The following is a 12,081-nucleotide window of genomic DNA, read 5'->3' on the forward strand; positions in this document are numbered from 1 at the left end:
TAAACACCATTTGTATATAGACGTAACTGGACACCTATAATGATACTGTTCAATTTCGGTTAATATGATAGTCATCCATAGTCAACAGAATTTTTTTTATTGCTGGCGAACATTTCTATTTTTTATTTACCATTTGATTGCATACACTTCACAGGTGAAACTAAACCTATTTTTAGCTGCAGTCTGGCATGAAAGAAAAAACCAACAAAATTTGGATTACAAATACAAATATCACTGTCAACTCGATGAACTGTGATAATGATTAAGTGTGAAGAATAGCTTGATTCAATCATAGATTATGTAGAAAAAAATATGCTGAATGCGAAGGAAAAAATAAAGATCAATGCTATTTAAAAAGCGTTCGTACATAGTCGTAACTGGACACTCGACAATGATATTGTTCAATTTCAGTAAGCCGTAAATTTGTTTTTAACGATGACTTGTGAACTATTTTTATTTATATTTAATCTTCCTTGATCCTGATGATCCTTAAGGAGTTAGGAGTGATCCTGATCGTCCTTAATCCTGATCCTAAATCCTGCAGGATTTAGGATCAGGACGATGTGGACCAACCCTAATATACAACTACTGTTAGGTGTTAGTGTTAGAAGCTATACATGAATGTATGCACAGAATCAAATGAAATAAAAGTGATAATCAAATACAATGGGTTAAACAGATGACAACCAATATGTAAGAACTCTGTCAGATTCATGAAATGTAAATAGTCTGATTATATTTTTAAAAATTATCCTTTCATATAATAAAGCTGATAATAATAAACATTTAGTATTTGACCATTCAATAGAACTGGTAATTATAAACATATAGTATTTAACCATTCAATATAAATGGTAATTATCAAGCATTAAGTATTCAATCATGCACTATACATAACTGGACAAACATCACAGCGATGTAATGTGTGATAATTTAACATAAATGCCAGTAATCAGTGAAGCATACAATACATAATCACTACGAAGAACAATATAGTGTATGATGTTTTACATTTGATAATTTATTGTTATCCAAGATTTATTTCTATTATTTCAATGCCCAATAAATAAATATATATATCTTAAAATTCGGAAGCAAATATAAAATTACAATTACAGATTTAACGGAAAGGAATTCGTAGATATAACTGATGTTACCTTTTATGTAATGAAATATTCCATATCGTCGGCTTAACGAAGGTCCAAACAGCTCAGCAACACTGCCATTTGTCTGAACTCGAACCATCTTTCTGCAAATTTTGAAGTATTACAGATTTTGTTATGCAGGATAACAAAATAATTTATTTCATGGAAATAAATACGTTTGTGTAAGATGGGTTTTTCCCTTTTTTATTCTAACATTTTAATTGTTCTGATACTATTGTGTGAATCTATGTGTATGGTTAATTAATATGAGGCTGGCTCTAGATTATGAGATTAGAGGCTATTATTTTCAGTCAGAGGTCATCTCCCAGTTGCTGACCAGCTGTGGCTATTTTGGCTATCAAGTGTTTTTGGACATGCATGCCTTATCCCTTAGGGAGTCATCACGCGTGATCAGGGCATGGGGGTCAGCATGACCCTTGCCGTGATAGTCCCGATTGACCAATCATATAGGGCGTGTATTCAGCTATTCACATGCTTTGGACATTTGTGTTTGTAAAACCCACCCCTTTTTATCCCACCCCTTATGTTTATTCTAGAGCCAGACCTGCCATCATTTGTACCCCATCTTTGTTGCTACATCATTATATTCAGTAAATACACTCTGTTTTTTCCATTACATCAAACATTATTCATGTTGAATAATGATATATTGTGGACTCTCAAGAGTTCATCAGTCATTCAATAAATAACCTTTTAACAGCAATGTATTTTTTGTTGTCTTTGCGAGTCAACTTTTTGCAACAAACAAGCTTCATTCTCTGAACATGATCCAGGCTTACACAAATAAAAGTATTTGCATTCGATATTTGAAAGTGAGATGTTAAAAACCAGGTTTCAGTAATTAGAGCTAAAAAATAAAAATAAAAAATCCAGTGCGTTGGATTATTGTGTGACTCACATGTACACTCACAATGACTAGTACATATAAACTAACACCATAAATATCGATGATATAATGACAGCTAGGTGCACGTGGGTGTGATGATTTCTATTTTACAACTATTCATTTTCTATTTCTAGATAGTAGCATCCCTGATTCTCTACCTACGGTGTTAACATACTGCAGATGTTTCGATAGTGAATGACCTGTTTCCATTATATCACGATTTCCCTGACAGATGACGACTGCTGACCGAAGATGCAGGTTGGTGATGTCCATGGGAAAGTTTTATGGTTAACATCGTGATTTTATTTGATATGCTTTATTTCCTTGTGATATACAACAGTGAATGGTGTTTGATTTTTGTTGATATGCATGGTGGTTCTGTTGTCACCAGCCTAATTGTCATTTTGAGACTTAACTTGGATTTGACATTGATTGTATGGCGGGTATGTCAATGAAACAGAATACTCTTTTCTCCTGAAACATATCGTTACTAATTTGATTGGACACTTCTGAGGGTCTCCACTCAAATCTATAATGTTAATAATAAATGTCTTGTCAGTTTACTTACGAATAAACCCAGTCGTTAACATATATGTACTCTTCGTAGATGGCAAAATCAAAACAATGGTTGTTAAATGATATCAATTCAACTCTTCCCGTTCCGTTTGTATGCACACTCTCGAAAACATCCGTCTGGGCATCACACCATATCAAGACGTCACCTGTATGGAAGTACGAGCTATCGTTATACATTTATGATAGCTGTATCGGTGTTCACCTACCTTTCTATCTAATTATGTTATTCAATGGTAAAATTTAACTTTGAATATGATACATAGACACAAATATGGAACTTTATATAGGATGAACATAACACTTCTGTACTATGGTACATAAGGCCTTAAAATTACACCAAACAGGTTGTGTGGTAGACAAAGACTTACCATTATACCAGTCCGGTACTATGGTACACAATGACTTACCATTATACCAGTCCGGTACCATGGTACACACTGACTTACCATTATACCAGTCCGGTACTGTAGTGCACAATGACTTACCATTATACCAGTCCGGTACTATGGTACACAATGACTTACCATTATACATGACCGGTACTGCAGTACACAATGACTTACCATTATACCTGTCCGGTACTGTAGTACACAATGACTTACCATTATACCAGTCCGGTACTATGGTACACAATGACTTACCATTATACCAGTCCGGTACTGCAGTACACAATGACTTACCATTATACCTGTCCGGTACTGTGGTACACAATGACTTACCATTATACCAGTCCGGTACTGTAGTACACAATGACTTACCATTATACCAGTCTGGTACTATGGTACACAATGACTTACCATTATACCAGTCTGGTACTATGGTACACAAAGACTTACCATTATACCAGTCCGGTACTGTGGTACACAATGACTTACCATTATACCAGTCCGGTACTGTAGTACACAATAACTTACCATTATACCAGTCCGGTACTGTGGTACACGATGACTTACCATTATACCAGTCCGGTACTGTAGTACACAATGACTTACCATTATACCAGTCCGGTACTGTAGTACACAATGACTTACCATTATACCAGTCCGGTACTGTAGTACACAATGACTTACCATTATACCAGTCCGGTACTGTGTACACAATGACTTACCATTATACCAGTCCGGTACTGTAGTACACAATGACTTACCATTATACCAGTCCGGTACTATGGTACACAATGACTTACCATTATACCAGTCCGGTACTGTAGTACACAATGACTTACCATTATACCAGTCCGGTACTGTGGTACACAATGACTTACCATTATACCAGTCCGGTACTATGGTACACAATGACTTACCATTATACCAGTCCGGTACTGTAGTACACAATGACTTACCATTATACCAGTCCGGTACTGTAGTACACAATGACTTACCATTATACCAGTCCGGTACTGTAGTACACAATGACTTACCATTATACCAGTCCGGTACTGTAGTACACAATGACTTACCATTATACCAGTCCGGTACTGTGGTACACAATGACTTACCATTATACCAGTCCGGTACTATGGTACACAATGACTTACCATTATACCAGTCCGGTACTGTAGTACACAATGACTTACCATTATACCAGTCCGGTACTGTAGTACACAATGACTTACCATTATACCAGTCCGGTACTGTAGTACACAATGACTTACCATTATACCAGTCCGGTACTATGGTACACAATGACTTACCATTATACCAGTCTGGTACTATGGTACACAATGACTTACCATTATACCAGTCCGGTACTGTGGTACACAATGACTTACCATTATACCAGTCCGGTACTGTAGTACACAATGACTTACCATTATACCAGTCCGGTACTGTGGTACACAATGACTTACCATTATACCAGTCCGGTACTGTAGTACACAATGACTTACCATTATACCAGTCCGGTACTGTAGTACACGACTTACAATTATACCAGTTCGGTACTATGGTACACTATGACTTAAGATTATACCAGTCTGGTACTATGGTACACAATGACCTACCATTATACCAGTCTGGTACTATGGTACACAATGACCTACCATTATACCAGTCCAGTACTATGGTACACAATGACTTACCATTATACCAGTCCAGTACTATGGTACACAATGACCTACCATTATACCAGTCCAGTACTATGGTACACAATGACTTACCATTATACCAGTCCAGTACTATGGTACACAATGACTTACCATTACACCAGTCCGGTACTGTGGTACACAATGACTTACCATGATGCCAGTCCGGTACTGTAGTACACAATGACTTACCATTATACCAGTCCGGTACTGTAGTACACAACGACTTACCATTATACGAGTCCGGTACTATGGTACACAATGACTTAACATTATACCAGTCTGGTACTATGGTACACAATGACTTACCATTATACCAGTCCGGTATTGTGGTACACAATGACTTACCATTATACCAGTCCGGTACTATGGTACACAATGACTTACCATTATACCAGTCCGGTACTGTGGTACACAATGACTTACCATTATACCAGTCCGGTACTATGTACACAATGACTTACCATTATACCAGTCCGGTACTGATGGTACACAATGACTTACCATTATACCAGTCCGGTACTGTGGTACACAATGACTTACCATTATACCAGTCCGGTACTGTAGTACACAATGACTTACCATTATACCAGTCCGGTACTATGGTACACAATGACTTACCATTATACCAGTCCGGTACTGTAGTACACAATGACTTACCATTATACCAGTCCGGTACTGTAGTACACAATGACTTACCATTATACCAGTCCGGTACTGTTGTACACAATGACTTACCATTATACCAGTCCGGTACTGTGGTACACAATGACTTACCATTATACCAGTCCGGTACTGTGGTACACAATGACTTACCATTATACCAGTCCGGTACTGTGGTACACAATGACTTACCATTATACCAGTCCGGTACTGTAGTACACAATGACTTACCATTATACCAGTCCGGTACTGTAGTACACAATGACTTACCATTATACCAGTCCGGTACTGTAGTACACAATGACTTACCATTATACCAGTCCGGTACTGTAGTACACAATGACTTACCATTATACCAGTCCGGTACTATGGTACACAATGACTTACCATTATACCAGTCCGGTACTATGGTACACAATGACTTACCATTATACCAGTCCGGTACTGTGGTACACAATGACTTACCATTATACCAGTCCGGTACTGTAGTACACAATGACTTACCATTATACCAGTCCGGTACTGTGGTACACAATGACTTACCATTATACCAGTCCGGTACTGTAGTACACAATGACTTACCATTATACCAGTCCGGTACTGTAGTACACAATGACTTACCATTATACCAGTCCGGTACTGTAGTACACAATGACTTACCATTATACCAGTCCGGTACTATGGTACACAATGACTTACCATTATACCAGTCCGGTACTATGGTACACAATGACTTACCATTATACCAGTCCGGTACTGTGGTACACAATGACTTACCATTATACCAGTCCGGTACTGTAGTACACAATGACTTACCATTATACCAGTCCGGTACTATGGTACACAATGACTTACCATTATACCAGTCCGGTACTGTGGTACACAATGACTTACCATTATACCAGTCCGGTACTGTGGTACACAATGACTTACCATTATACCAGTCCGGTACTATGGTACACAATGACTTACCATTATACCAGTCCGGTACTGTGGTACACAATGACTTACCATTATACCAGTCCGGTACTGTGGTACACAATGACTTACCATTATACCAGTCCGGTACTGTAGTACACAATGACTTACCATTATACCAGTCCGGTACTGTAGTACACAATGACTTACCATTATACCAGTCCGGTACTGTGGTACACAATGACTTACCATTATACCAGTCCGGTACTATGGTACACAATGACTTACCATTATACCAGTCCGGTACTATGGTACACAATGACTTACCATTATACCAGTCCGGTACTGTGGTACACAATGACTTACCATTATACCAGTCCGGTACTGTAGTACACAATGACTTACTATTATACCAGTCCGGTACTGTAGTACACAATGACTTACCATTATACCAGTAAGGTACTGTGGTATACAATGACTTACCATTACACCAGTCCGGTACTGTAGTACACAATGACTTACCATTATACCAGTCCGGTACTGTAGTACACAATGACTTACCATTATACCAGTCCGGTACTATGGTATACAATGACTTACCATTATACCAGTCCGGTACTATGGTACACAATGACTTACCATTATACCAGTCCGGTACTATGGTACACAATGACTTACCATTATACCAGTCCGGTACTGTAGTACACAATGACTTACCATTATACCAGTCCGGTACTGTGGTACACAATGACTTACCATGATACCAGTCCGGTACTGTAGTACACAATGACTTACCATTATACCAGTCCGGTACTGTGGTACACAATCACTTACCATTATACCAGTCCAGTACTATGGTACACAATGACTTACCATTATACCAGTCCGGTACTATGGTACACAATGACTTACCATTATACCAGTCCGGTACTGTAGTACACAACGACTTACCATTATACCAGTCTGGTACTATGGTACACAATGACCTACCATTATACCAGTCCAGTACTATGGTACACAATGACTTACCATCATACCAGTCCGGTACTATGGTACACAATGACTTACCATTATACCAGTCCGGTACTGTAGTACACAATGACTTACCATTATACCAGTCTGGTACTATGGTACACAATGACTTACCATTATACCAGTCTGGTACTATGGTACACACAGACTTACCATTATACCAGTCCGGTACTGTGGTACACAATGACTTAACATTATACCAGTCCGGTACTGTAGTACACAATGACTTACCATTATACCAGTCCGGTACTGTGGTACACAATGACTTACCATTATACCAGTCCGGTACTGTAGTACACAATGACTTACCATTATACCAGTCCGGTACTGTAGTACACAATGACTTACCATTATACCAGTCCGGTACTGTAGTACACAATGACTTACCATTATACCAGTCCGGTACTATGGTACACAATGACTTACCATTATACCAGTCCGGTACTGTAGTACACAATGACTTACCATTATACCAGTCCGGTACTGTAGTACACAATGACTTACCATTATACCAGTCCGGTACTGTAGTACACAATGACTTACCATTATACCAGTCCGGTACTATGGTACACAATGACTTACCATTATACCAGTTCCGGTACTATGGTACACAATGACTTACCATTATACCAGTCCGGTACTGTGGTACACAATGACTTACCATTATACCAGTCCGGTACTGTAGTACACAATGACTTACCATTATACCAGTCCGGTACTGTGGTACACAATGACTTACCATTATACCATTCCGGTACTGTAGTACACAATGACTTACCATTATACCAGTCCGGTACTGTAGTACACAACGACTTACCATTATACTAGTCCGGTACTATGGTACACTATGACTTAAGATTATACCAGTCTGGTACTATGGTACACAATGACCTACCATTATACCAGTCCAGTACTATGGTACACAATGACTTACCATTACACCAGTCCGGTACTGTGGTACACAATGACTTACCATGATACCAGTCCGGTACTGTAGTACACAATGACTTACCATTATACCAGTCCGGTACTATGGTACACAATGACTTACCATTATACCAGTCCAGGTACTATGGTACACAATGACTTACCATTATACCAGTCCGGTACTGTGGTACACAATGACTTACCATTATACCAGTCCGGTACTGTAGTACACAATGACTTACCATTATACCAGTCCGGTACTGTAGTACACAACGACTTACCATTATACCAGTCCGGTACTATGGTACACAATGACTTACCATTATACCAGTCCGGTACTATGGTACACAATGACTTACCATTATACCAGTCCGGTACTGTGGTACACAATGACTTACCATTATACCAGTCCGGTACTGTAGTACACAATGACTTACCATTATACCAGTCCGGTACTGTGGTACACAATGACTTACCATTATACCAGTCCGGTACTGTGGTACACAATGACTTACCATTATACCAGTCCGGTACTATGGTACACAATGACTTACCATTATACCAGTCCGGTACTGTAGTACACAATGACTTACCATTATACCAGTCCGGTACTGTAGTACACAATGACTTACCATTATACCAGTCCGGTACTGTAGTACACAATGACTTACCATTATACCAGTCCGGTACTATGGTACACAATGACTTACCATTATACCAGTCCGGTACTATGGTACACAATGACTTACCATTATACCAGTCCGGTACTGTGGTACACAATGACTTACCATTATACCAGTCCGGTACTGTAGTACACAATGACTTACCATTATACCAGTCCGGTACTGTGGTACACAATGACTTACCATTATACCAGTCCGGTACTGTAGTACACAATGACTTACCATTATACCAGTCCGGTACTGTAGTACACAATGACTTACCATTATACCAGTCCGGTACTATGGTACACAATGACTTACCATTATACCAGTCCGGTACTATGGTACACAATGACTTACCATTATACCAGTCCGGTACTATGGTACACAATGACTTACCATTATACCAGTCCGGTACTGTAGTACACAATGACTTACCATTATACCAGTCCGGTACTGTAGTACACAATGACTTACCATTATACCAGTCCGGTACTGTAGTACACAATGACTTACCATTATACCAGTCCGGTACTATGGTACACAATGACTTACCATTATACCAGTCCGGTACTATGGTACACAATGACTTACCATTATACCAGTCCGGTACTGTAGTACACAATGACTTACCATTATACCAGTCCGGTACTGTAGTACACAATGACTTACCATTATACCAGTCCGGTACTGTGGTACACAATGACTTACCATTATACCAGTCCGGTACTGTAGTACACAATGACTTACCATTATACCAGTCCGGTACTGTAGTACACAATGACTTACCATTATACCAGTCCGGTACTGTAGTACACAATGACTTACCATTATACCAGTCCGGTACTATGGTACACAATGACTTACCATTATACCAGTCCGGTACTATGGTACACAATGACTTACCATTATACCAGTCCGGTACTGTGGTACACAATGACTTACCATTATACCAGTCCGGTACTGTAGTACACAATGACTTACCATTATACCAGTCCGGTACTATGGTACACAATGACTTACCATTATACCAGTCCGGTACTGTGGTACACAATGACTTACCATTATACCAGTCCGGTACTGTGGTACACAATGACTTACCATTATACCAGTCCGGTACTATGGTACACAATGACTTACCATTATACCAGTCCGGTACTGTGGTACACAATGACTTACCATTATACCAGTCCGGTACTGTAGGTACACAATGACTTACCATTATACCAGTCCGGTACTGTAGTACACAATGACTTACCATTATACCAGTCCGGTACTGTAGTACACAATGACTTACCATTATACCAGTCCGGTACTGTAGGTACACAATGACTTACCATTATACCAGTCCGGTACTATGGTACACAATGACTTACCATTATACCAGTCCGGTACTATGGTACACAATGACTTACCATTATACCAGTCCGGTACTGTGGTACACAATGACTTACCATTATACCAGTCCGGTACTGTAGTACACAATGACTTACCATTATACCAGTCCGGTACTGTATGGTACACAATGACTTACCATTATACCAGTCCGGTACTGTGGTACACAATGACTTACCATTATACCAGTCCGGTACTGTAGTACACAATGACTTACCATTATACCAGTCCGGTACTGTAGTACACAATGACTTACCATTATACCAGTCCGGTACTATGGTACACAATGACTTACCAATTATACCAGTCCGGTACTATGGTACACAATGACTTACCATTATACCAGTCCGGTACTATGGTACACAATGACTTACCATTATACCAGTCCGGTACTGTAGTACACAATGACTTACCATTATACCAGTCCGGTACTGTGGTACACAATGACTTACCATTATACCAGTCCGGTACTGTAGTACACAATGACTTACCATTATACCAGTCCGGTACTGTGGTACACAATGACTTACCATTATACCAGTCCAGTACTATGGTACACAATGACTTACCATTATACCAGTCCGGTACTATGGTACACAATGACTTACCATTATACCAGTCCGGTACTGTAGTACACAACGACTTACCATTATACCAGTCCGGTACTATGGTACACAATGACTTACCATTATACCAGTCCGGTACTATGGTACACAATGACTTACCATTATACCAGTCCGGTACTATGGTACACAATGACTTACCATTATACCAGTCCGGTACTATGGTACACAATGACTTACCATTATACCAGTCCGGTACTATGGTACACAATGACCTACCATTATACCAGTCCAGTACTATGGTACACAATGACTTACCATTACACCAGTCCGGTACTGCAGTACACAATGACTTACCATGATACCAGTCCGGTACTGTAGTACACAATGACTTACCATTATACCAGTCCGGTACTGTGGTACACAATGACTTACCATTATACCAGTCCGGTACTATGGTACACAATGACTTACCATTATACCAGTCCGGTACTATGGTACACAATGACTTACCATTATACCAGTCCGGTACTGTGGTACACAATGACTTACCATTATACCAGTCCGGTACTGTGGTACACAATGACTTACCATTATACCAGTCCGGTACTGTGGTACACAATGACTTACCATTATACCAGTCCGGTACTGTAGTACACAATGACTTACCATTATACCAGTCCGGTACTGTAGTACACAATGACTTACCATTATACCAGTCCGGTACTATGGTACACAATGACTTACCATTATACCAGTCCGGTACTGTGGTACACAATGACTTACCATTATACCAGTCCGGTACTGTAGGTACACAATGACTTACCATTATACCAGTCCGGTACTGTGGTACACAATGACTTACCATTATACCAGTCCGGTACTGTGGTACACAATGACTTACCATTATACCAGTCCGGTACTGTAGTACACAATGACTTACCATTATACCAGTCCGGTACTGTGGTACACAATGACTTACCATTATACCAGTCCGGTACTATGGTACACAATGACTTACCATTATACCAGTCCGGTACTATGGTACACAATGACTTACCATTATACCAGTCCGGTACTGTGGTACACAATGACTTACCATTATACCAGTCCGGTACTGTAGTACACAATGACTTACCATTATACCAGTCCGGTACTGTGGTACACAATGACTTACCATTATACCAGTCCGGTACTGTAGTACACAATG

At 39.5% G+C, this 12,081-nt stretch overlaps 1 protein-coding gene across 4 annotated transcripts in view; it reads right to left on the minus strand.

Annotated features, from left to right (window-relative positions):
- Positions 1-744: 744 nt before the first annotated feature.
- Positions 745-12,081, minus strand: part of LOC117328773 (low-density lipoprotein receptor-related protein 4-like) — a 56,157-nt gene continuing 44,820 nt past the window's right edge. For 3 of the 4 annotated variants that reach the window (XM_033886310.1, XM_033886309.1, XM_033886311.1), the window contains 2 exons: positions 2,621-2,774; positions 745-1,249 (listed from right to left, as the gene is read on the minus strand). In XM_033886310.1, the coding sequence (XP_033742201.1) occupies positions 1,048-1,249; positions 2,621-2,774 (356 nt within the window). In that variant the 3' untranslated portion in view covers positions 745-1,047. Of the gene's footprint in view, positions 1,250-2,620; positions 2,775-12,081 lie in introns of those variants that run through there. The other variant, XM_033886312.1, reaches the window with a different exon arrangement.

The sequence above is a fragment of the Pecten maximus genome, chromosome 6 (genome assembly GCF_902652985.1).
Source record: "Pecten maximus chromosome 6, xPecMax1.1, whole genome shotgun sequence".
Classification (NCBI taxonomy): domain Eukaryota; kingdom Metazoa; phylum Mollusca; class Bivalvia; order Pectinida; family Pectinidae; genus Pecten; species Pecten maximus.